Below are 25532 nucleotides of genomic sequence, written 5' to 3'. Positions count from 1 at the left end.
CCTCTCCTCCCACTCGCTGCTGCACCGCCTTTCTTAAATGCCCAAAAAGATGGCACTCCTGGTAAAAGTGATGGTAAGACTTGTGTGTCTGTGTGTGTGTGTGTGAGAAGAAAGAAAGTGTACGAGTGTGTCTTTCTTGTCAGCTGTCACGGGCTACACGTTTTACATCCTTCCTCTCTTCATCTGTGCCCTCTTCTTCCTCTCTTTATCCCCCCCAAGTGGTCGTTACTTATGTGGATCTCTGCATGGACTGTCTGCATGGATTTCCTCCTCTTGACTGTAACCCTGACAACCGAGTCCATCGTCTGTGTTACGTACACAGCGAACAAAGTTTCGTACCGTAGGATCGCGTTGAGAGAAGGTCGTTTGCTTCTTCCCTTCTTGCTTCACAGAAATTGATGCACCACCCTAACAGTCGGTGCACCGCAGCCTCAAAGTCTCGGACTGTTGTGTTGTGTATCCAATGTAGCATGAAATTTAACCATACCATCTGTTTTGTGATGTCACGTTTTGTACTACAGAAACCTTTTTCTTGTTCTACCAGAGCAAAATTAGTGTGTCTACGCAGGTTTTTGTAAAACAGGCAATTAACTCCTCTCACATAGCCAGAGGACGAGTTTGACTTTCTATTTTTATTTTCCCTTTGTCATCACAAACGAGCCGGAAACAGATCGTATACCTCGTGAGAGGACTTTAAACTTAAAAAGTCTTAATCAGTTATATTCTGAATTAGACACATCGTTGTGTTGAATTAAATACGAATGAAAATGCTTCTGTATGCTATGATAGCAAATGTAATCATAATCAAAACTAAACTAAACAAGTTGCCGGTTTTCAGGCTCCTCTAGTCAAAACTAGCCTTCCAGCTTGATGCTAGCAGTGCTCATTGTCTTGAATTAGGAAGGCTAACAGTTTTTTTTGAAGATGAAGCTGTCAGTGGTTTTTTTTTTTACGTTTGCAGGTTCTTTCTCAAGCGTAGCATCTATTCAGTGATATTCAACGTTTGTTTGTCTTTCTCCAGACCTGGGTCAAACAGTTTGCCAATATTTCTTATGGTTTGTTTTAGCACATTAAGGCACAAAAGTATTTCACACCATATTGAACTTCGAGGTTAAAGCACAAGCTGAGAATTATTTGCAAAGTCTAACGGACCCAGGTTTGTCTGTTTCCCTCCTGTGTGTTTTTCAGGGGGGGCTCCTTCCCCTCATCCAGGTCTTCTTCATTCTGTCTCCCCAGACTTTTTTCTCCTCCAGCATCTCTGTCCAGGGTTGGGGTGAACACGCACAAAGTCATTCATGTGGATTAACCTCCCGCTGCCTCTCTCTCCTCCTCCTCCTCCTCTCCTTGTCGTCCAGGTCGCGTTCGTACCAGGAGACAGAGCTCGGGCAGCGTGGGCGGGGCCAGTACCTCGGTGGTGGACAGTAGGGGGCGCAGTCGTGCCAAAGTTGTCTCCCAGTCCCAGCGTATGTATACACACCACACTCATACGGTGACACTGAGCAGAGTCAGAATCTCCTCACACGTTCAGCATCACACAGCTTTGAGTGTCACCAATCTGTCACGCTCATGTTTCAGTATGATCTTTGTCTGCATCAGCTTTGAGATCATACTCCTGTGTGTGTGATGTTTCTCATGCGCTACAGCACCCTGAAAACAACCTCCAGTCTCTCACAAATCTTGTGCATTTGTGCAAATACATGCATGTGTTTCTAAGTATACGAGCGTGCGCGTCTGTTTCTGTATATTCTTGAGATAACATGTCCACAGCCGTCCGAGAGTGCATGCTGGGTAAACTCAATAAAACATAACCCCCTTCTGTCTCATTTTGACCGTTCTCGATCTCCACCCTGTCCTGCCTATTGCTTCCATCACCCAGGATCCAGATCAGCCAATCCCATCAGTGGTAAGGCCTCAGCTTCATCCAATCACAAGGCAGACGCCTCATCCCTCAGCACCGTCCCCTGTAGCACACAGAGCTTTGCACGTCTTTCTTTTAGCCCTCCACGTTTGTTTAGCAGCATGCTCCACTCGTCACGTTCATATTTTTATTTCCCCCCCCGCAGTTTGAGAAGCTGTTGGAGTCGGAGATGTTTACCGTCAGCCATTTTGTTGTCTTTTGTAGTCTTTGTTTTCACTGTTTAAGAGTTGTTTGTTCCCATTGGTGACTGGTGCAACAGTAAATGTCTTCCCCACTTAGATTGTGGATCCGGCTCCCCCCCTTCACCCCGTGTGTGTCTATGCTGTCACATCTGTATTTGTTCATTCAGAATCGAATTTAATTTCCTGTGAAGTTTTGTTTGCCTCCACCTGTGTTGTATCACTGAAATACACCTTCAAATACAACTGAATTCATAAAACACAAAGGAAAGGTTTATCCTCCACACGGAGATTAATACAAATAGAATAAAACTATTATACTGTTGCCTTTTATGTTGCTGCACTGTCACTGACACAGAGCTTGTTTTAGAGCATGTTAGTAAAGGTCTCATATTGTAGAAAGTGAGATTTCCTTTTCTTTTCTGATTATAAAGCAGGTGTAGCTGCTATACTGTATAAATAAAGTCCTGCAAGAGTCCTGAAACCCAGAAATCAGGAGTGCAGCAATCAACAGTATGATGACAAATAACGTTTAAAGCATGTGAACATTTTCTAGTAGACATCCAAAACAGACAAAATATGGGACCTTTAAAGTTTGTACCACTCCCTGACCCCCAGTGTCTCATCCACTCTGAGTATTGTCTAACCACGGCGCTCGTGTTCGCTTCTCTTCTCTCTCCCGACAGCCGGCAGTCGCTCCAGCTCTCCGGGCAAGCTGCTCGGCCACAGCAGCTACGGCCGGATCCCTCGAGCCACGGTGTCGGCCTCCACCACGCCGGCAGACAAGCGCAGCAGGATCCCTCGCAGCCAGGGCTGCAGCCGCGAGACCAGCCCCAGCCGACTGGGCCTCGGTAAGACCGGAGCTCCGGCTCACAGTGCTCACACGAGATGATCTTTAGTAACCAGCTCCTGTAGTCCTGCAGGACTTCAGTCCGTGTGGTGTGTACTGATCAGTGATGGAGGTTATCACTCACATTTCTTATGGAGGTTATCACACACTTTTCTATCTTCACCTCCTGATAAAGAGATAACCTTTGTGTTTCTGTTTCGTCCTTTGAAACAGATGACAAAGATAACCGTGTCTGTACTTGCTGCTAGTTGTATTTCATCATGATGAAAACTTTCACACTTCATGGATAGTTTTTGTCTCCAGCTAAACATTTGAGCCGTGTTTATTGGTGTTGTACTTGTCGGCATGAAAACATCTGTAGCCGACAGTTAAAATTATCTTCTTCTTACATGAAACTGAGGTTGAAACTACTTAAATTGTTCCTGTTTGTTAGTCATCACCATTAGGGTTCAATAGCGTGGTTTGCTTACGACAGAAATCTGATCTGTAGGTTGATGTAGATGTGAGGCAGAGTCACTCTGTCCTGATAGTCTGATTCAGCTTCCTTTCCCTCTGTTGTCAGAGTTTGACTGATGGTTTTCTTTAATGGACTGGCTGCTTTTTGTATCTTTTACTGTCATTGAAGAGAAGAAATGTTGAATACTTCTGTTAATTGCAGTTTTGCTCAGTTCACAGGTTTGTTTGTGCTACTTTCTTAATATCTAAGTATCTAAATGTCCCTTAAATCCTGTTTTATTTTTATTTTTTTGTATTTTACGGGTTTCACACGTTAACAGAAGCTTGAGTTGCTCCAGTCTAACCTTTACTAGCAGTTTGCTGTTTGACCGACTCACTCACACATCGTTTTGCTGCTGCTTCTTTCTGTTTTGAAACTTTCTCCTCTTCTCTTTCATTTCTTCTTCATAGTCTTATCATCTTTTTTCCCTTTATATTTTGGCCCAGTTTAAACAGGGCTCCTGGATGATGATGGCAGTCGTTATGGTTTGTCAGTCAGTCATTTTTGTCCAGACCAAGATCTGAACGAGCACTTACAGGATCCCCAAAACATTTGTTTGGGCGTTTGATCACAAAAATGATCAAGATGTGAAATTAACTGAGCACATTTTGCGTCCTGAATGAAAATGAAACCTTACATGATCTTTGATCTCGTACAAGAAAAGATTTAAGAACAGCAAATTCACCAGTTTGATGTTTGTTTCATCCAACACTCTCATAACCTCTCCTCCTCTTCTCTGCCTCATTTCTGACCCACGTTGCTCCCATGAATGCTCACTGACATTCCCACCTAACTTGTTGTCCTGACAGCCAGCCTGTGTGGTAAAGCTCTTCTTCCTGCTGCTCTTCCCTACCGCACGCTAGCCCGGAGCCGCATTCCCCGTCCCAGCATGAGTCAGGGTTGCAGTCGCGACACCAGTCGCGAGAGCAGCCGCGACACCAGCCCCGCTCGGGGCTTCACTCCTCTCGGTGAGTACCGCTGAGCTAAAAGCCGTCTGGACTTCCTCTCCCAGTGAGAGTCCTGAACGGATAGTCTTTACCAGATGCTAACACGAGCCTCCCTCCTGTTGTTGGTGTTGTCTTATGGCCATGATGCTGCATCCGCCTGTCTCTCTCTGTGCATGCACTGACTCTGATACAACTTTTCCTCGTCTGGGTTTTGTCAGGAGTTTGTTTTTCATTGTTTTGTTGTGCTTTTTTTAAAGATGGTATAAATGATGATAAAGTATATCTTCAAATGTAGTTCATTTATTTTGGACGGTTTGATTTTTTTCTGAATGAATCTGTGTACAGATGTCATGATTTGAAGTATAAGTGCCATTATTAGATTGTGGATGACACAGAGGACGACGTAGCAGCGACGGAAACAGCAAGCTGTTTTATTTTTTATTTTTAATTTTTAAAAAGAGTCCCAATTTTTGGGGAGTATTGGGACCGTATGATGTACTGTACCTGTATATCCAAATGTAATTCATCTCGATGTGACCTTTTTCATGCTGCAAAACTAGAATCTCTATAAAGTCAAAGTAAAGCTACATCATAATCACTTAAATCAGTCAAAAGAGATTAATAAAGTAGAGCCCGACCAATAAATCGGTTGGCTGATATTATCAACTGATATTGGCTCACAGATAAACTGGTATCGGTGTATATGGTATGAATATGAGCCGATTTAAATAATTAATTTTAAAGAACACAGTGCAGAAAACTGTTTCCAAAGTGTTTGATAACCACATGTGAGGGTTCACTGCAAAAATGTGTGAATGTCAGCTGATGTCAACATTTTTTACTCGCTAATTTTAGTCTCAGCCCCAAAAACTGGATATCGGTCGGGCTCTAATATCAACATGCAGTGATGTTTGACACATCAGAAACACACCTATCCCTGCAAGTCAAACGTTTGTGTAAAAATCAGTCCACACAAAATGAAATGAGCGATATCTGGGTCGGTGCCGCAGTGTGAAAATGGCTCCTGAGTCTTACCAGCTGTCCTGTCTGTCACTAACCCCCTGGTCCGGATGTGGCCCACCTCTACTGTCCCCTGCAGCCTCCCGACGTCACTCCCGTTCAACCAGCGCTCTCTCCACAGCCGACCCCCACAGCCAGTCAGGTGACCTGCATGCCCAGACCTCCCGGTCCCTCTCGGTTCACCCCGCCGCCCCCCTCCGACAAATTCCCACCCTGTTAGAGGCAGAACTGAACCAGCATGCGTCAGTAGTTGTGTTTAGTGATGTGACTGCAGGCAGAATCCATCTTTCCATGACTTTAGAGTATTTTTGAGCTTTTTATTCAGTGTTTAAGCAAACAGGAAAGGTAAGAAGGACAAGTTGTTTTTGTTTAGCATGTACAGGGAAACATTTTGTCATCTGGTTGTCATCACTTTGAGTTTTCAATTTTGTGGAATTGTGATCTACAGACAACTTTTACTTATTTTCCACTTGTCATCTGTAGAATTTTGTGAATTGTGCCTCCGTTGTTTTATTTTTATTTTGTATTCTTGGTGCATCTGTTTTATATCCTCATCACCATCTCTGAAGGAAATGGCTTCAATTCATGCCTGTGCTTTTACGTTTTTACGAGCTTGGTCATCATCATTTATTTGGGTTTTCCTCCTGTATCATCTTTTCATTTTGCTTTTGGTGGTTGGAGACTTGAGACTTTTCCCCTCTCGAGACCTTTTCGGCTCATTCATTTTCAGTATTTTACTTTATATTCAAATGTGTCCAAAAGAAACAGTAAGAAAAGCCTCCTTTGCTTCTGTCCAATCAGGTGAGTTACACCGGCCACCTATAGTTTATCGCTATTCTTCACTCACTTTTACCTTGTTTCTTTTCCCAATTCCTGTCTAGACCGATACGGTTTGATTCACCAAGCGAGAATCTCTGCGTCGGTCAACGCCATGAGGGTCCTTAACACCGGCACGGAGGTGGAGGCAGCAGTTGCTGATGCTCTGGTAAGTCAGTGCAGAATGATTGCCTGCAGGAAAGACAGGGTTGCATCACAATCAGTGCGTTTACAGGAAGGATATAAAACATCTCCCACTGTGTACCTCTGCAGGGCACTGCGACGTAAACCTGAGGGTAGATTCAGTCCGATATAATCGATTGCAGACGGCGACTTTTGGCTAATATACTTGGCCGACTATAGACTATATGTGGGAAACACCGTTACTAAAAGAGCTCTAAATGTGTTAAATGTTATTTGGTGAACGCTGTGAGAGTTCTTGACTTTGCTAAAACACCATAAATGGAAAACACAAGAGGCTCTCAATAAAAGATTGATACAAGCGACAGAGGACGACGGGACTGACGGAAGTCCAGAGTCGTCGCATCTGTTAGATCTGTACCACAAAGTTTTACGAGCTCAGTTGACATTTCAAGATTTTACTGGTGTCATCTAACCATTCCCCACAATTTGTATTATTGTTCTGAGTCAAAGTTTTTCAGACTTTTAATCTCTTTTCAAGAAGCTGAGTGAACAAAACGTAGTCATCTTCTGTAGGATTACAGTCTCACTTCCTCGATTATAACATCTTGAATCAAAACCTTTATTCCGACCTTTTATCGAGAGTATCTCAACCGTTCTGACACATCAGTTAAAATGTGAAATGTCTGGTTTTGTCCTCTTTTGCAGACGGACTGTTCTTGTTCTTTGTTCCCACTTTAAACCTTCCCTCTCTCCTCTTTCCCTCTTGGTTGTTTTGTTACCATTTCAGCTATTAGGAGACTCCAGGAATAAGGTAGTTGGTCCTTTTACTGTTTCGTATCTCCACGCCATCACGCACTAATCAAGTTTAGAGAGCTATAATGCAGCTTCGCCTCATTATATTGGCTCATGACGCCCCTCCACCACAACGCATTTTATTTTATTAATGTATTTATTTATGTTTTGATTAATTTAACCGTGAATGTTTACGTCCATCGCATCCCAGTTGTGTGCATCTCTGGTCCCCCAGCAAAGCTTTTTTTTTTTTTCACATTGTGATATTAATATGTTGAACCTCATTATTCACATGTTCATCATGAGATTTAATTGGCTCTAGTGTTTGAAGTGCATTGCATTCGTAGTCAACACCTTTGCTTACACGTGGCACTGCTCGACTGGCTTTTCATGTTTATTTAAAACCAAAGAAAGTGTGTTTAATCTGTAACTGAAGAACTGAAATATGCCCTTAAAATTAAAAGTAACCGAATGATATTTGAATACACAGTAGTTGAGAAATCTGCATGGCTGCCTGATGCAACCGGCCTCGACCTTGTGTCAAAGATTCTTCCCTCATGGCTGAGTTTAGTCATTTTTTTCTGCAGAGCTTGTTAAACATTTAGTCTTACATCTCCTTCATCCTCCTCCCGCAGAGGAAGCCACTGAGGCGGAGGTACGAATCCCCGGGGATGTACTCCGACGACGACGCCAACAGCGACGCGTCCAGCGCCTGCTCAGAGCGCTCGTACGGCTCGAGGAACGGAGGCATCCCCCATTACCTGCGGCAGACGGAGGACGTGGCGGAGATCCTGAACCACTGTGCCAGCTCCAACTGGTCAGAGAGGAAGGAGGGTCTGCTGGGCCTGCAGAACCTCCTCAAGAGCCAAAGGATACTGAGGTGAGAGCGAGTGGAAATGAGAGCTGTGGTCCTCTGTGTTGCCAAAGAGACGCCCCTTCCAGTTTCACTCATGGGACCTTATTTGGGAAAAAATATGTATAGTAGTGAATGAAGAGCGATGCATAATGTTTTGATCCTGTTTGAATTGTGTCATGAATCACACGTATGATGTTTGTCTATTTAAAAGATTATTTGTACCTTTTCTGTGCCGAGTTGGCGGCCATGTCATGTACATACTGCTCCCCCCGCCCCACTTTACTCACTTCCTGTTTCTTTTCTTTCACTGCAGCCGAGTGGAGCTGAAGAGACTCTGTGAGATCTTCACAAGGATGTTTGCAGATCCACACAGCAAGGTAACGATGACCTGTGTTAACTGAATGATGACTTTAGTTTAAAAGCATGTTATACGAAATAAAACAGTAAATGATGACGCTGACTTGAAACTAATAGCGTCTCTTGTTGCATGGTCTGCCTTGCTGTGGATTTAACAACAGAGAGTAAGTGTGTTTTTTATTTATTACTAAAGGCATCAACATAAATCTGACTGTTTGATCTTATTGAAGATAAATGACGCAGTGTTTTGTAGTAATGGTTTGAACTGTGCTCTTCAGGTGTTCAGCATGTTCCTGGAGACTCTTGTGGACTTCATCACGGTACACAGGGAGGACCTGCAGGACTGGCTCTTCGTCCTGCTCACTCAGCTGCTGAAGAAGATGGGGGCAGATCTGCTGGGCTCCGTCCAGGCCAAAGTCCAGAAGGCCCTGGATATCACAAGGTGTGAACAGTGATCCAGGCACGGCTGATTAGATTAGACTCTATTGGACATTAGTTTACCATTAATCTATGTATTTAATTTAAGGAACAATTCAACCAAAAGTGACGAATGCCGGAGAAAAGTCACGTGAAGTTTCGTAGTCCACAAAACATTTCTGGAGCTTCACAGTTAAACAGCGCTGCAGCATTCTCCTAAATAACTGAAGTAGCTGGAGACTTGTTTTAAAATGTATACAAACAACCGAAAATAACATAAAATGTCTCCGTACAGCTCATCAGACGTGACTCAAGTCTCTGGAAGCCCCGAGATCACAAATTGATTTTAAAAAACTGTATTTACGCACTTCATACAGGGGGCACCCTAACGCTTTTAGCTTAACAGCTACATGAAGGTTTCATTTAAAAAAAGGGTGTGAATAACGTCTTTTCAAATCAGTTTGGGATCTTGGGGCTTCTTGAGACTTGGATTAGGCCGGATGAGCTAATTTTTCCGATTATTCGGACAACACAAGTTTGCAGTCTCTGTTTGAAAGACACGTTACTTCCTAAGACTCTCAGCTAGTGATCAGCTTTATCTATCTAAGCTTCCTCCAGTGTAGCAGTGTAACATCAGTGAAAAGGTTGAAACGTGTCATTTCTTTGTTTTTCAGGGAGTCGTTCCCATTCGACCAACAGTTCAACATCCTGATGAGGTTCATCGTCGATCAGACTCAGACGCCCAATCTCAAGGTAAAGTAAAACAAGAGAGTGATTTTTTTATCGGCAGGATGATTCTGATTGGTCGGTGTGATGATGCATCGTAAGAACGTGTAGCTGACGACTGTTGTCCTCTCTTTAGGTGAAGGTGGCCATTTTGAAGTACATCGAGCATCTGGCTCGACAGATGGACCCGACGGACTTTGTAAACTCCAGCGAGACGCGCCTGGCCGTGTCTCGCATCATCACCTGGACCACTGAACCCAAAAGCTCTGATGTCAGGAAGGTAGGCCCGGATTGGTAGTGTTGGGAAGGTTACCTTTTGTACTGTAATAGGTGAGAGATTACTCGTTACCCAGTTAAAATGTAGTAAGTAATGTAGATGTTTTAATTACTTCATCAAAGTAATGTAACAATCACACCTTTTCATTACTTTTCTGTTTCAAAACAAAGCTTTTTCTTTGTGTTTTGACCACCAATAAACACGTAAACGGCATTTTGTAAAACTCCTTCCAGGGTGAAGCTATTAAAAAACTCAAACTTTAGTGTTTTACGTTTGGACGGGCAGAAACTAGGGACGTCTGAACATGATTTGCATTGAGTATTTGAGTTTGTAGAGTAATGTTTTATTGTTTAGCGGACATTGATAACGCAATGATGGAAAAAAACAGCTTCTCACAGTGTTTTGCCTCCAAGAAGAGTCTGTGAAGAGCGGCGATGTTTCTCTGCCTTGTTCATAGTATTTTCTGTAACTAAGTAACCAACCAGAGTAAACAGTCTGCTTCCTGTTTACCAAAGCACATGTATGCTCAAGTGTACATGAATGTCCACAAGATATGCATGTTCAGGTGTTGTCAAATATTTCCAAAAATACCTGTGTGCGTGGACTGGACCTCAGTAGTTACATGTAATCTGCAAAGGAATTTATTTCTATACTAAACTACTATAATTACATAACAATTTTGCGAGCAAGCTCATTGCAAAGCTAACTGCTTGGACACTTATTTAACATGAAGTTATAAACAGTAGTGAGAAATCAGATGTAGGTTATCAGGAGAGTTTTGAATATATATTTGTCTGGACATTTTCACTGGACAGTTAATCAGGATACGGTCGACAGACAGCCGCATCTTGTATTCCTCAACACTTTTTTTCTCATCTGAATTCTTCAGCCTTCAGTGTTTGTTCAGCAGCAGTTGTAAACTTTGATAACAGGCACTCTCCGTGTGTGGATGGCCTTGGGTCGACGGTCCATTATCCCCCCCCCGTCTGATGAACGTCACATGTTCTGCCTCTGTGTCCACTTCTGTTTGTTTTTCCACTGCTGTTCCTCAAAATCACTCAGTTTTCAAATCAGGGCCTGATAAATCCAAGAGGATAGATTTGAAGCGATTGTCACTTCAGTTTGTTTCATGACTATAAATGTCCGATATCTGGGAGGATTTGTGCTGGTTGTTGTGAACGTTCCTCCATGTGTAATGGTGGACGACCTGTGTCTTGATGTAACGCCCCTTCTGCCTTGCCACTGTGCCCCAGACCCTTCATAACTGGGTGAGCGAGGAGCTAGCTGGCAGGTCCAGCACCGCAGCCTTACTGTCCGCTGAGGGCAACCAGGAAGAAAGGTGTAAGCAGGTAGAGCCCGCTCCGACAGCCAATCACAACACGACACGATGAGCACGCAATGCCCCGCCTGCCCGGTGCCTAACCAACACCTTCGAGACAGAGAAAACTCAAGCGTGGCATCTCTCACTCACCTCTACCATTTTACGCTGTTTTGCTGTAACAACCTAAAAATCAGTCTGTGCCTTGCAAATCGACGACTCACCAGTTAGATGAAGCTTGTTGTGCAACCAGAAAAGACTTCGGTTCAATCTTTGTGTTTATTTTTTACAAATGACAGCTTGTTGCTTTGTTTGAATGGACTTCTAAGTCAGTTTTAATGCTCAACATCGATAGGAATGCTGTTGTGTTACTACTGTGTGCCTAACACATTGTGTTTGTCTGACTCACCTTAACAACCTCTCATCCACCTGCATACCTGCATGCTGTTAACATTTATTATCGTAGAGAAGAGAGATTCAATACGTAGTTTAGCTCAGACCTGTAAAATAGTGTTATGACCGTATGTATAGTGCCGAGTAAAAGTATTTAAGCAATTTCTTAATCAATACTTGGCTGATTTAACAATTGATTATCAGTATTACGTGAAATTTGTTGGAAGTATTTCATTAGAGAAGTGTTTGTAGGCAACATTAGGGCTACAAGAACATCAAGTAAACACCAAGTTACTTGAATAATAAACAAAATAACACAAAATAATGACCCTCGGAGGCGACTAAACAGCTAAAATGTAATAATATCAGCTTGTATCGAAGGTCTTTTTTACATTTTTAAAATCACAAACTACCTTTGTGTTAATCGAACACAATTTCTCACACCAGTATTTTGGGTTTGATCTATTTAATAAGCCGGTATTTGTATCAAGAGACTTCTTATGTGACCAAGCTGACCTAACCCTACGCTAAATCGCTGTAAGGCACCACAACTACGAACTAGTCAGCTAACTATGCATTATTGAAACTGTGGCCAGTTATCTGTATTATTGTCCAGAGTGTTGTGATTGTTTTGTAACTTATCGAGCCGGAGACCCTGACAGACCCTCCACTTCAGGAGCCACTCAAGAAACTGCAGAGGGTGAGGCTAATGAGCCTGACATTAACCGTGCCACAACTGCCTAAATATTATTGTAGGCCCAGTTTAATATGCAACACAATCTTATACTGTATATGTAGTAGGGCATCTCTGCTTCATCTGTCTTTCAACTAACGGGTCCTGGACCTGACAAACATTGGAGACCCTTGTTTTCATGATTTTCAGCCGGTAAAAAAAAACATCCATATATCCATTCGGGAATGACATAAAACAGATGTTTTTAACCTCAAAGTCTGCTTCATAATCATTAAATTAACTTTTTCTATGTATGAAAGTAAATCAAGATGATAGTTGTCAGTATATTCTTCTTTACATGAATGAAGATCTGCTCGTAGCTAAAGAAGAAGACTATCCACGGTGCAGATTCACCTAAATGTAAACAAATATAGACCTGAACGTGGCTCACTGGAGCATAAAGCTAACTGACTGACTCGCATTGTGACATGAGCATGATAGGAAACTCTTGGCAATCTCAAAATATATATACACACCAAAAGGAAACTGAGACAACACTTATTTTGTGCCATGCAGTGAAAATTAATTCAGATTAAAAGAAAAACAGCTGAAGGTTAACGAGTTACTGGAGCTTATATCACAAAAATGTCTCATAGATTTAAACATTTCAAAGCAATTTTGGGTCTAGTCTCTTTCTTTAGTCCAGTTTAATTCCCTCTGATAAACCAAATCATCACCTCGGTGACATTATATCAACCTCTACTCTGCAGCAGTACCGTCCACAGCCCCCTTCAGGTTTGATCTTTACTCACTTGCATGTTGCAGCACTGATAAAGCAGCAGAGTCCTTGAAGAGTTGTGAACTTCATTAGTTTTTCCACTGAATGCAGCTTTGAACACTCACCTTTTAACAGTTTCTTTCTACAGGCTTAATGCATCGTTATTCTACCAAGAAGTGCACTGTGGAGGTGAAATGTGGGTTTCTGTTGTTTCAGAATTGTTTTGACCTTTATTAAAGTTCTGGATTGGATCCTCTACAACCTGTACTATCTGTTTTTATATGTTAAAATCACTGTGATTAAAAGGCTGTTGGTCAAAGTACTTCTGAAACCAGGGAAACCTTCTACTCTTTCTAAGCCGTTGTGTCCTCCATCATAACCTGCCACTCGTACCTCCAGGCGGCCCAGGTGGTGCTGATCTCTCTGTTTGAGCTCAACACCCCCGAGTTCACCATGCTGCTGGGAGCTCTGCCCAAAACCTTCCAGGACGGAGCCACCAAACTGCTGCACAACCACCTGAAGAACTCCAGCAACACCAGCAGCAGCAGCGTCGTAAGTCAAAGGACACATTTCCAACTCGGAACCAGCCCAGAACCAGCACTTAGTTCGCTTTGGTCGAAAGGGGGGATTAGTTGTATTTGTCATTCATACAAAAACCCGATTTAGCTGAACTCCATCACACAGCAGGGTCACCACATTGTTTTCTTGCCTTCCAGGGGTCTCCGAGCAACACCATCGGTCGGACGCCACAGCGCCACACCCCCAGCAGAACCAGCCCTCTCACCTCTCCAACAAACTGTTCCCACGGAGGACTGTCTCCAAGGTAGCTAATCACCCATCTGTTATCAAACTATCCTGTACTACACATTTCCTGTTCTGTCCAAATGCTTGGCTGTGGTTTAACCATGTTGATGCTGCTGCTGTTATGATGTGAACTAACGAACAGGCGTGTTAGTGGGAGCATGATACAGAGTGAGCTGCTCAGAGAGATCTTTCTTCAAATACGACTCACAAAACTCCTCCTGATAAAGTATTTACAGCCTCGGACATAATCGGTGCCGTAAAACGTTTGATAAGCCGGCGCTTTGATGTTATCAGGCTGTTTCTTTGAAATGACAGAGGGAGGGATGTTGCACTTGTTTGGCCTTTTTACTGCTTCTGTGCCAAAGTAATGTGGACAGTGACTAATAATAAGTACAGTTCTTTAAAGGAGAAGTTTACCCAAAACTTTCCATCGTTATGATTGTGAGTAGATAATGACTGAAATTTCCCTTTTGGTCGGACTGCTCCTTTAAATACAGTATAAATCTGAGCAGCTCAGTCACTTGGGGCGGTGTACAGTCCTTTTCTGTGCAAGCAGAAACCCATAAACACAGAAACTGGATCTTTCTGGTTGTAATATCCTTATTTGACCCTGAAGTTCACCTGCAGACGTGTGGAAAACGTCTCACGATGTGGAAAATGTTTATCTTACGCGACGCTGACTTTGTGGGATTCTGCTTCTTTCCAATGCATTCCTCTAAATTAACACTTTCCCTTAACCTTAAAGCTCAGACTGGTTTCTTTTTTGTCTTTTTTCTCTTTCTGCACTCGTGTTGTTTTCCTCTTCCTCCTCCCTTCTCTCGCCTCATCTTCGTGGTCTCCTCTCGTTGTTGATTTCCATCCTCCTCGCCCCGCCCTTCCCCCTCCTTGTCTGTGCATCCTTCCCTCCCGGCTGCGCTGTGGCAACAGTCGGTTATGGGGTTGGGGTGTCGACGGACTGTCAAAGCACCCCCCTGCCCCTCCTCCTCCTCCTCCGCCCCACTCCACCCCTGCTGCCCCCTCCCTCAGGGTCCTGCGCAGAGCATATTCACCCAGGTAATGAGGCGGGCCGAGACACAAAGGAGATTATTCCCTCGAGGCAGCCAGGCCCCGATCCTTGTCCTGTTACACATCTTCTTTTGTTTAAAACCCAGCTGAGCAAATCCTTCAGTTTTCTTCTGTCTCTAATCTCTAATCAGACTGAAAAATCAACTCACGTTGCTAAAGTGTGGCTAATGTTTTGTTGTGTCCAAATCAAAACAGACAATAAAATGTACTCACAGCTGACCTCTGCCTTTCTAAACACTAATCTGTTTGTGAAAAAGCAAATCTAAGCTCTTGGCGAGACAAATTCATGCTTGTGTATCTTCTCCGTGTTTGTGTGTCTGGTAGCATGATGGAGTACGACACAGAGAACATGAACTCAGAGGAGATCTACAGCTCGCTGCGTGGCGTCACCGAGGCCATCCAGAGCTTTAGCTACCGGAGCCAGGAGGACCTGAATGAGCCAATCAGACAGGAGGGCAAGAGGGACGATGCAGTAAGTCAGAGAGTATCAGCAGAGTGTGAAGAAACAACAGTCGTGTGCTATGACGTCAAGGTGCTGTGTTGCAGAGTTGTCTGCTGAAGTTAGCATGCTCACCTGTCTTGTAAACCACTTGGGTCTGGCAAGAGGTGATAGTCCGAATTAAAGCACCGTTGTGCTCTTTACGGCTCATACCAGGAGAGCACAATATATAGATGTTCATTAATCTTCTCTCTTATTCTCCCTCCTCTCTTCTGTCCATCAGGCAGGAAGAGAAGGCGTAGCGTCCTCTCCCGGCTCTGACGCCCGTCTGGGTTTAGACATGGTGGAAGGAGGTCGTACCGCCTTAGACAACAAGACGTCACTACTCAACACGCCGTCGCCCCGCTCGTTCTCTGGGCCACGAGGCCGAGAGTTCGCGCCTTACGGCTACGGAGAAACCATCTGCACGTATGACAAGAGCGCCCTGAAGGAGGCCGTCTTCGACGACGACGTGGAGCAGTTCCGCGACTGTGAGTTAATTTATCAGTGGACGGTGGTTTCGTGTCTTTAAGTGACTTGTAGAGTTTTAGAAACTCTGGATCAAAGTAGTTTTAATATCATGTTTGATTTAAAGTGTTTTATCTTTCAGACTGTTGGACGTGCAGTTTGAGATTTAGTTCAAACCTTACTTGTCTGTGAGCACATAATTGGTATCAGCCAATAAAGGCTTTGAAAAGATTAATCGATTATCAAAATAGTTGGCGATTCATTTTCTTTGGATCGCCTTGAAACACTGCAGCTTTAATGTTATTTAATATTTAATTTTAGTCAGTTTTCAAGCTGGTTTCAGATTCTTAAATTTGAGGATTTGCTTTGGTTCTTTGGGTTTTGGACTGTTGGTTGGACAAAAGAAGCAATTTGAAGAAACTGTTATGAGCATTTCTTTCACATTTTTTTGACATTTTCCAGACTTAATGAATCCATTAATTATGAAAATAAAAAGCAAGTAAATTGATTCGATAGAGAGCCATCAGCTGGATATGTGTCCATGCTGGCAAGCTGTCCCCGAGTTCCTGATTACGTCTTTGAACAGTTCACACATACTGATCGTCGTTCACAGAGCGAGCGCCAACCTGCCGGCGGCTCGTTTAGATCAGGGCTGAACTCTTGTAGTGTGAACTTGGCATAAATGAGATGCAAATGTGTTTCTATGTCTGTAACACATGCAGAAAGTTTGTGGCAAAATAAATCTAAACTTTATTAATAATGTTGCTTCTGAAAGTTGATGTCACATGGAGCCTTATAGGGCTTTACACTATAAACTTAGTACTAAGAGTCACAATAGTTTGCTCCCTGAGGAGGAACAAACCAGCAGTCTCGACCTCTCTGTTATCATTCTGCCAATCTGTCATCCACCATCCTCCCACCGTGTAATGTGACAACATGAAGGAAGAGACTCTGACGGGCTGCTGCTGCTGTTTGCTGATGTTAAAACAAGAAATCAGCCGCAGATGTGTGACAGTTCATGTTCCTTTTCACTTGGTTAGTTGGTGAAACGTTGTATTTAAATAGGCTGACGTGTTTACACAACATACAGAAAAAGATCTGCAGTATGTTCACCACAAACGTGTGGTGTGTGAGTCTGCAGATTCAGTGTGTGTGTCAGTTGTTGTTGTCGTCATCACATCCTCTGCTCTGCACCCTCCCCTCTGTCCCTCACCTCCCCACCTCCACCTCCATCCCTCCTTCACCTCCCTCCTCTCCAGGCCGACGTCAGGAAAGTGGTGAAAACAAGATGACGCTCCCCAAGCTCTTTGGTCCTAGTAAAGGTGCCTCCCCCGCCTGGCTGACTGACTCACTCAACGACTGACTGATTTACTGACTGCACCTTCACTCCACTCACTCTTTGTTTGCATTATTCACTCAGCTCTCTCAAATCCCATCCCCATTTCTTCATGATCCTGTAACTTAACTCCCACCCAGCACCTGTGTTCACTAACTCCAACCGATCCTGCTTTCAGTGCTGACCCAGCTGGCAGGTTGATACTTTGACTAAAGCTGTGTGTGGTATTTTCTTTAATAAACTTCATATTTGGGTGTTTATTTGTCTAATACAGCTTGAGTGATCTAGCTTAACAGTTTAATATCTAGACACCTGCAACTCCAAAACACACTAAATGTTAAAATCTCAATCACACTAACATCTACAGCACAGTAAAGTACATTTTGTCCAGCCTGACACGGACAAACATTAGAAAAATAGATAAATAACATCACATATTAGAAGGTGCACACCCATAAGTCCAGTGTAGAAGCAAACTTTTCTTTTATAGTCGAGTTTTTAGCCCTTAATAATGAAAATCTTTACAATTTAAAATGAACCATTTAAGCCCTGTAGTGCCATGACTTAAAGCCATCATTGTGTACCGAGCTGTTAAAGGAACACTTCACCCAAAAAATGAAAATTCAGTCATCATCTCCTCACCTCCATGCTGATGGAAAGTCAGGTGAAGTTTCGTAGTCGACAAAACGTTTCTGGAGCTTCACAGCAAAACAGCGTTACAGCATCTTAGACAACTGAAGTAGCTGGACACAGTTCGCCCTGTGTGATCTTAGTCTCCTGAAGCCCCGAGATCCAAAATTTACACCGTCGACATGCAGTCAAGCTGGTGCACCCGCTTCAGACTTTAGCAGCTACAGTGAAGATTTGAGCTTATAAAAGGAATTAAATAACATCTTTTCAAATCAATGTGGGATCGAGGGGCTTCTGGAGACTTGTGTTAGGCATTAGGAGACTTTTTTCTTTTAATTTTTTTATTTTTGTCCAGAAATGTTTTGTGGACTACGAAACTTCAACCAACTTGTGACTAAATTTTCATTTTTGGGTTAACTGTTCCTTTAACTGTGCTTTATAAAACATCCATTTGGGTACGTGGTGTCACTTTATCTCCTTAAAAGTGATGCTTTTTTAGATAATGTGGAGTGGTTTTACAATCTGACATACAGGGAAGTATTTTATGAGCAAATTAATTTGCAGTAGAAACAAGTTAAATTTCCTCACATCATTGTAAAGTTGTTAAAAAAAAGTAAACAACCAATTCCACTAAAAATGACACTAAGTTCGGATCCTTTTAAAGCCACAGTAAGATGTCAGCCGCTGTGTTTTTGATGTGTAACATCTCCCTCTCGTCCTCTCTTGGTGACCAGTCGGTCAGGACCACTCAGACATGGTGGCCGACCTGCTTAAGGAACTGTCCAATCACAACGAGCGCTCTGAGGAGCGTAAGGGCGCCCTGGTGGAGCTGCTGAAGATCACACGAGAAGACAACATGGCTGTGTGGGACGAACACTTCAAAACCATCCTCCTCCTCCTGCTGGAGACGCTGGGTGATAAAGACGTACGTTATCTAATGACTCTAAGAGGCTAATTAGCATACAATGAATCTCTCTGCTGATAACCTGTTGAGTGACTGTAAACACGTAGTGTAGATACACTGTGAGGATGAGTCTTTGAAACTGCAGGATATTTCTACTTTTGACTGATCGCCCATATCTCTGCCTCCCCCAGCACACCATCCGAGCTCTGGCCCTGCGCGTGCTCAAAGAAATTCTGAGGAACCAGCCGGCCCGCTTCAAAAACTATGCTGAGCTCACCATCATGAAGACCCTGGAGGCTCACAAAGACTCTCACAAGGAGGTACACAATTAATTACACTGTGTCCATTAATAAAACATCCTTGAATAGACCGCATCCCAAATTCCTTCCTTATAAAAAGGTTACACGTATAATAAATAATATATTAACATATGGTTTGCCAAAGTTATATAAAAAGCGCAGAGTTCAAAGGGTTAACAACTGTCGGCTCCATAGTTCCCTCATCATCGAGACGATCTGGTTATCACCATGAGAACAATAATCATAGCTGAACACAATAACTTCTACCTTTGACCTCGGCTCAGAAACACACTCGGGGTTACTCTGAGAGAAATCCTCCTGCCAGGACAGTCAGATGTGCAGCTGGTACACAGAGAGGGTACACAAAGATCAAATGTTGATAACAAATTCAAAATAAGCCCTTTGATGAAGCTTCCAGATCAATATTAATCCACATGTTGGGACCAAGAATCAGCGTTCAAAGGCAGATAACAAATGAAACTAATGGTTTAATAATGCAGCATTCAGAGCAGAATGCTGTTCTTCAAAGGGATTTCACTAGATGAGCCTTAACTTAGAAAAAAAAAGGTGAGCCGAGACAAAAAAAGACCTTTAGGCTGTTCAAATATGGACCGTTTGATCTAAAAAGTAAATCTTTTTTTTGGTGGGGAAATTGGTTTTCTGTCTATATTAATGGGTGTATAAAATATTACATATTCTCTTTTTTAGTCATTTTCCTGCAGAGAAATTTCTTTTAGATATTAAAGTCTATTTATGTTTGCACAAGGAAAACATCTGTGACAGAAGATGCCCACGTTGGGACCTCTGGATCAGTTCTTAAATGACACAAATACAGAATTTCCCTCATTTTCCACATTATGTTATAGATCTTAATGTGTTCGCGTGCTTTTAGGTGGTGCGTGCAGCCGAGGAGGCGGCGTCCACCCTGGCCGGCTCCATCCACCCCGAGCAGTGCATCAAGGTGCTGTGCCCCATCGTGCAGACAGCCGACTACCCCATCAACCTGGCTGCCATCAAGATGCAAACCAAAGTCATTGAACGCATCGCCAAGGATTCCTTACTTGGGCTGCTGCCCGACATCATCCCCGGACTCCTGCAGGTCTGAGGCGTAAACGTCAAAAGCTTTTACTTCAGATTTACACGTTTTCAGGATGATTTAGATTTATTTGGCTCTAAAAGTTGCTCAGAAAACTTCTATTTTTTTGACTGGACTCAGCCTTAAATCTTTAAAAACCTGCAAGCTAAAACACTTTTAACTAATTTGAACAAACACTTCTGTTGTTAAATTCTTGTCCTTATTTTTGTGTGTTAAATAACTTAAAAAGCAGAAGTTTGAGGCAGCAGAAAGAGCAGAAACCTCCCCGTCGGCTCCAAAGAGGCATATTTGGACAATGTTCATATTTGGACACTGGGGAATTATTTGCCTTATTTGTCCCTGGAAATGTTTGCGTGTACTCTGCACTGTCTGCGACTCCTCCCACGTTCCTGCTGACCCCTCGTGTGTGTGTGCGTGTGTGCACGTCTGTGTGCGCGCGGTGCCTGATGCTGCCTCGTCTCCCCGCAGGGCTATGACAACACAGAGAGCAGCGTTCGCAAGGCCAGCGTGTTCTGTCTCGTGGCTATCTACTCTGTGATTGGCGAGGATCTCAAACCCCACCTGGCACAGCTCACGGGCAGCAAGGTACGGACGGCGTCGAGTCTTTGCATTCACACACACACACACACACACACACACACACACACACACACACACACTTCTCCAACAGACGCACAGCCTTATCATATTCCCATGTTGTTATTTCTGAGCAGGTTTCAACCGGTTGTCCAATTATAAAGCTCGGGGTCATATTTGCCCCACTTTCTCTACATGTGTCCTTGGGTTATATAAGGGCTGATGTCTGAGGGTCAGGTTCACCTGAATGGAGGGACCCTCCGCCAACCACTTATGATAGCATCTGATAAATGTATGTATGTTCCTGACTGGTCGGACATCACAGCGACATCTCCTCTACTTTCAGAGAGATGGTCGAGTGTTTTCCAGCCTGTTGAAGGATCAGATTTCCTCAGCATATAGAGAAGTCAAAAAGCTCTTGTGATGACTGAATACAGTCACGTTCTGTAAAGAAAGTGCTTTACAAAGCAGCGTCAAGGCTTCCTTCTTCATTCGTTATGACGTTCATCCCAGTTTTCACAACAATAAATAGCTTTAATCCATTTTCACTCGTTTCGTAGCAGTTTACAGTCGCTCCTCTTTACGACTGCTGTCCTGTTTGTTCTGAATTGATAAGAATAAACCTTTGTCTTAAAGGGTAACTCCACCAATTCTACATATTAAATAGTGTTTACAGGACTTGTGGGTAATGTAGGCTCCAGGTTTTAGAACGGAGTCCACTCCTGTAACACTGTTGGATTTATTATGGACAGTTTAAAAACAAATGATCACAGCAGAACCAGAGATATCAACTCCTTTATTCCCTTTTCAAAAAATGGGGACTACATTACCCACAATGCAACATCACTGGAGGTGATTTACAGGGGGGAGTTACTAATCACAGCTGTTCAAATTACTGTAATAAAGTCATTTTTGGTGGGTATTTGAACTTTTATGAATATTTTTCTTAAGTCTGTAATCTTACTCGTTCTCCATCATTTAATTTACTTAGTTACTTTTAAATTAATAATTGATTACTGAGTACAATTTGAATTAACATCTGACATGTTCATCTGCATTTTTGAAGTAAATTAGGCCGTCTGAGCAACCGACCAACCACTCCTTCACTTCCCACTACTTCACAATATCATTCATCTCGAGAGTCTATGACCAAGTGAATGTTTTGCTTGATGATCAAAAAGTCTTTCTTCCTTAAAATCTAAGTTTCTTAAAGAATCTCACCCGACAGGACTGTCAGATTACTGCTACTGAACAGAGATAGTTGCACTGTGCTGAGTGAAACATTAATATCTGCTGTCTTTGTTTGGCTGCAGATGAAGTTACTGAACCTTTACATCAAGCGAGCCCAGACGACCAACAGCAATAGCAGCAGTTCCTCTGACGTCTCCTCTCACAGTTAATGGAGGGAGGGTTCAGTCGGAAACCCTGCGGACGGACGGACGCCGGCGGAGGTTTTCCAAGTCAAAGCCTCGCTTCCTTCAGACTCCCCCTGTCTCTGAGCTTCCCCTCCTTCTCATCACAACTTCGAGCTCCACTCCGCTTTTCTTCCTGTTTCGAGGGAGAACCTCACAGCAACCTATCGGTCATTCAGTTCCTCCTCCCCGCCTCTGCTCTAGAAACTTTTGAATGTAACTGTGGATTGGTTTTAGACGGGTGGGGAGGGGAGTCAACACATTTGGGAGTTTTTGGATGTAAGAAATGCACTTTCGTTCTCTTCCTCCTCGGTTCCCACGACCTCCACACAGAAAGTTTCTCCTTCAGATTTGGTAGAATTAAGGAGTTCACACGTGATGCCGTGAAATGTTCCATCACCAGAGTGGAGGAAACGTTATCGTGCCAGAGAAATTAACGTCAAATCGACTACAGTTTTGGGATGAAATGTCATTTGGCTGGCCCAGTGATGGTCGTGAACTAACAGGTTTTGGGATGAATTCTGGTTTGGGGAGCATAAAAACCAAAATAATAAAAAAAAAGAAATGTTAAAGAACAATGTGACAGAAAAAAAGAAAGTACTGTATGAGCATTTTAAGTTAACATTTTAACTTTATTGATTTTGATCATGGCTCATAGAAGCCATCAAGTGTAGCCTTTTTTTATGCTGATTTCTAATTAAGACTGGCTCCATCAATTGAATCTCCCTTTTCAAAAAGCGAATTTTTTACAGCTACAGAATTGACAATCCTTCAAATTCGGTGCAGATCTTTATTCGTAAAGGTACGGAAGATGAAATCGCTGTCAAACTGCACACTTAAAATTGTCTGAATTTGTCTTAAAACTCACAATCAGCAGACAGAAGTTGAGCCTGCGAAAACGCCGCCTGTATTTTCACCCTAAACGTTCGGAAAAAGTGCTTCTTGTTCGACGTGCTTTCACAAACGGCTGCCTGTCGGTTGCCAGTTTGTTGCATCTTAACCTGTAAATGTCTGAGGTCTGCTGCTCAGTCGAGTGACTCTGTGTGAAGAGGAAGAAGCCCCCTTTTTGTAAATACTGCAGATGTTTCCCCCCCGCCTCCCTGCTCGGAGTTTGGAGAGTGATCCGGCGATGCGAGACAGTCGAAAAAAAGACGTTACCAGGCCTTATTCACTTTACACACACTCACACACGTTTGTCGACTGGGACTGCAGAGAGTGAATGAATGGGATGTACAGCACTGCAACTCTCAAAAAAATAAAATAAAATGTGAATCTGCAGGAAAACAGAACCGCGACGGCGTTCTTAACCTGCGATGAAAACAGTATTAGTCGTTCAGTTTCCTCCTCACGTAACCACAGCTTTCTGCAATAACCGCAAAACCCACAAGTCAAGGTATTTTGTACATACACTTTTTGACCACTGCTTCGCAAAGTTTTACATGTCAATGGGGAAAAAAAAAAAAAGAGGTGAACAGGTTTACTATCTAACTTTTTTGCACGTTAGCAAAAATTAGCTTGCATGTAACCTGCAGCACATGTCAACTAAGTGCTGTCATGAAGGGCCCCGGGGGGGTTTTTTGGCTGTTAAAGTGCACTTGTAACATCATCAGATTACTCATCTCTGATTTAATGTTTCAGTAGAGGGAGGTAGTCACGTTAGTCATTAAGAAAAAGGTACAAAACGGAGCCAAAACCAATGCGTTTGGTATATGTGAGCTGGTAGAAGTATCCAGGCAGGGCGTTGAGGAATCGTACCTCTGATCACGGCTGTGTTTTTATTTTATTTCAGTGTTAAGTTTGAGGTATCAAGAAGCTTTAAAACGTTGTCCATGGGGTTGATTTTTTATTATTTGATACGATTTGGTTCACAGTTAATCGACTGTAAGAAGGACCAGACTCATTATGCCTTTAAATTATCTAATTTGCTGTCTACTAGCAAATTAATCATAGTTATAATAATAATAATAATATAAGTATTCATGATTTATTGTCCTTGGAGGGACAGTTTGGGATTTTTATTTGAGTGGTTTTTTTCTTTATGGAATCCACTGAAAACGGGCCAATTGTGGTTATTTAAGTAAATGAATGTACAGACTTTACATGTGTTATAATTAGCTTTTTAAGTATTGGTACTGAGACTGATTTCAGCGACGTGCAGCCCTGTACACTCTGTAATATGCCTGTCTGCACTCTACCTTACTTTTCTCCGCACCGTTGATCAGCCTCGTTTGGTTTTTAATCGGGCCTTCTACCGATCAAACTGCCGGTCGCTCGCATCTGTTATCACGTTACTGGTCCTAGAAACAAACAAACAAACAAACAAACGAAGATGGTATTCCTCGCAAACCGTTCACTATGCATGTTCTACAGTACACTGTCTTTCTTTTGTCTCAATCGGTCATGTAATATTCAAGCCTGTATTTATATATTTTATTTTATTTTATTTTGTTCTCTCATGATAAACTGTACAGAAGGGTTTCTTTTTTGTTAACTTCCACCCGTGATAGATCCGCAACAATGTAAAGAAATTGTTTGCTCTAGAAATAAACGGAATAAGAACTGAGTTTGGTGTCTTCTTTTTCTGTTTACACTTTGCTGACGAGCATAAATGATTCAGTCAGAAAGTCTTTGTTTTTCCAGGTTATTATGAAGTAGTTATTATGAAGTAGTTATTATGAAGTAGTTACGTGAATGTCCACGGCAGAGGAACCCAAGCAGCACTGGTATGAAAAGTAATGCAGGAGGAACATTTTAATGTTACAGCTTCTTTCAATACCGAGGTTCAAGTGCTTTACAGGAAGATAAGGGGTTAAAAAGGGCAACAGATGATTGTGACAACCATTACAACCACAAACAATCAACACAATAACTTGAATATATTTCAGAATATTATGATGTCACAGTGTTTTCAACCTCTGAACTTTTGGATCCAAAATGTCTTTTTGTCATTTTATTCTATCAGACATTTATGTGGCACATTTTATTGTATACATTTAAGAGTTATGGCCGAAAATGTATGTGAAAATGTGTTTTGTGAGGTCACAGTTGCATTGACCTGACCTTGACATTGGAGTCATGGTGGACATTTGTACAGGTGTCATCGGGTCACAAGCATGGGAAGGATCAACAGACAGATGGTCAGGTGCCATCAGTAACCGCAGGCCTGCGACATGAAATACATCATTATATAACCCACATTTAAATAATAAAGCTCTGATGTGTGTTACAAACGGTTAGCGGTTGCTAACAAGTGTCTAAATGAGACTACAGAGGTTGTCGGGACATTAAACGTCCTCACAGCGAACACAGAGACTCGTCTACTCACTAGTCCGTCTTTACAGGCCCACTTTAGTTACAAACTATTCTAACTTACTCTACAACTTGTAGATTGATCAGTTTAATAATTGTGTAGTAAGACGCTTATTGGTGGTGAAGTTTAAGTCATGCGACCGCAGTGTAGTTTAAAGCCTAACATTAGCTTTTTACATTTGCCAGTTTCATTTATGC

The 25532-nt window shown here is 42.7% G+C and overlaps 1 protein-coding gene and 1 long non-coding RNA gene across 2 annotated transcripts in view; one reads left to right on the top strand and one right to left on the bottom strand.

The window, feature by feature from the left end:
- The window catches only part of clasp1a (cytoplasmic linker associated protein 1a), an 89785-nt gene extending 65197 nt beyond the window's left edge, over positions 1-24588 (top strand). Inside the window, exons 20-39 of the mRNA XM_084363029.1 lie at positions 1356-1463; positions 1877-1903; positions 2784-2948; positions 4307-4411; positions 6292-6395; positions 7158-7181; positions 7798-8042; positions 8332-8395; positions 8654-8817; positions 9467-9545; positions 9655-9798; positions 13357-13509; positions 13674-13780; positions 15151-15298; positions 15549-15795; positions 18473-18663; positions 18834-18962; positions 19834-20040; positions 20506-20622; positions 21927-24588. Coding sequence (XP_084219155.1) covers positions 1356-1463; positions 1877-1903; positions 2784-2948; positions 4307-4411; positions 6292-6395; positions 7158-7181; positions 7798-8042; positions 8332-8395; positions 8654-8817; positions 9467-9545; positions 9655-9798; positions 13357-13509; positions 13674-13780; positions 15151-15298; positions 15549-15795; positions 18473-18663; positions 18834-18962; positions 19834-20040; positions 20506-20622; positions 21927-22013 — 2615 coding nt within the window. The 3' untranslated portion in view covers positions 22014-24588. The remainder of the gene's footprint in view (positions 1-1355; positions 1464-1876; positions 1904-2783; positions 2949-4306; positions 4412-6291; positions 6396-7157; positions 7182-7797; positions 8043-8331; positions 8396-8653; positions 8818-9466; positions 9546-9654; positions 9799-13356; positions 13510-13673; positions 13781-15150; positions 15299-15548; positions 15796-18472; positions 18664-18833; positions 18963-19833; positions 20041-20505; positions 20623-21926) is intronic.
- LOC311263130 overlaps positions 18561-25532 on the bottom strand; it is a 48793-nt gene continuing 41821 nt past the window's right edge. The window contains exons 2-4 of the long non-coding RNA XR_014623324.1: positions 25086-25188; positions 19209-19283; positions 18561-18648 (exon numbers count right to left, since the gene is read on the bottom strand). This is a non-coding gene — a long non-coding RNA (uncharacterized lncRNA). The remainder of the gene's footprint in view (positions 18649-19208; positions 19284-25085; positions 25189-25532) is intronic.

Source organism: Pagrus pagrus (assembly GCF_965226575.1).
Source record: "Pagrus pagrus genome assembly, chromosome: 9".
NCBI lineage: Eukaryota > Metazoa > Chordata > Actinopteri > Spariformes > Sparidae > Pagrus > Pagrus pagrus.
The sequence above is the reverse complement of the archived record's forward strand: the minus strand, read 5'-3'. Positions and strand labels throughout refer to the sequence as shown.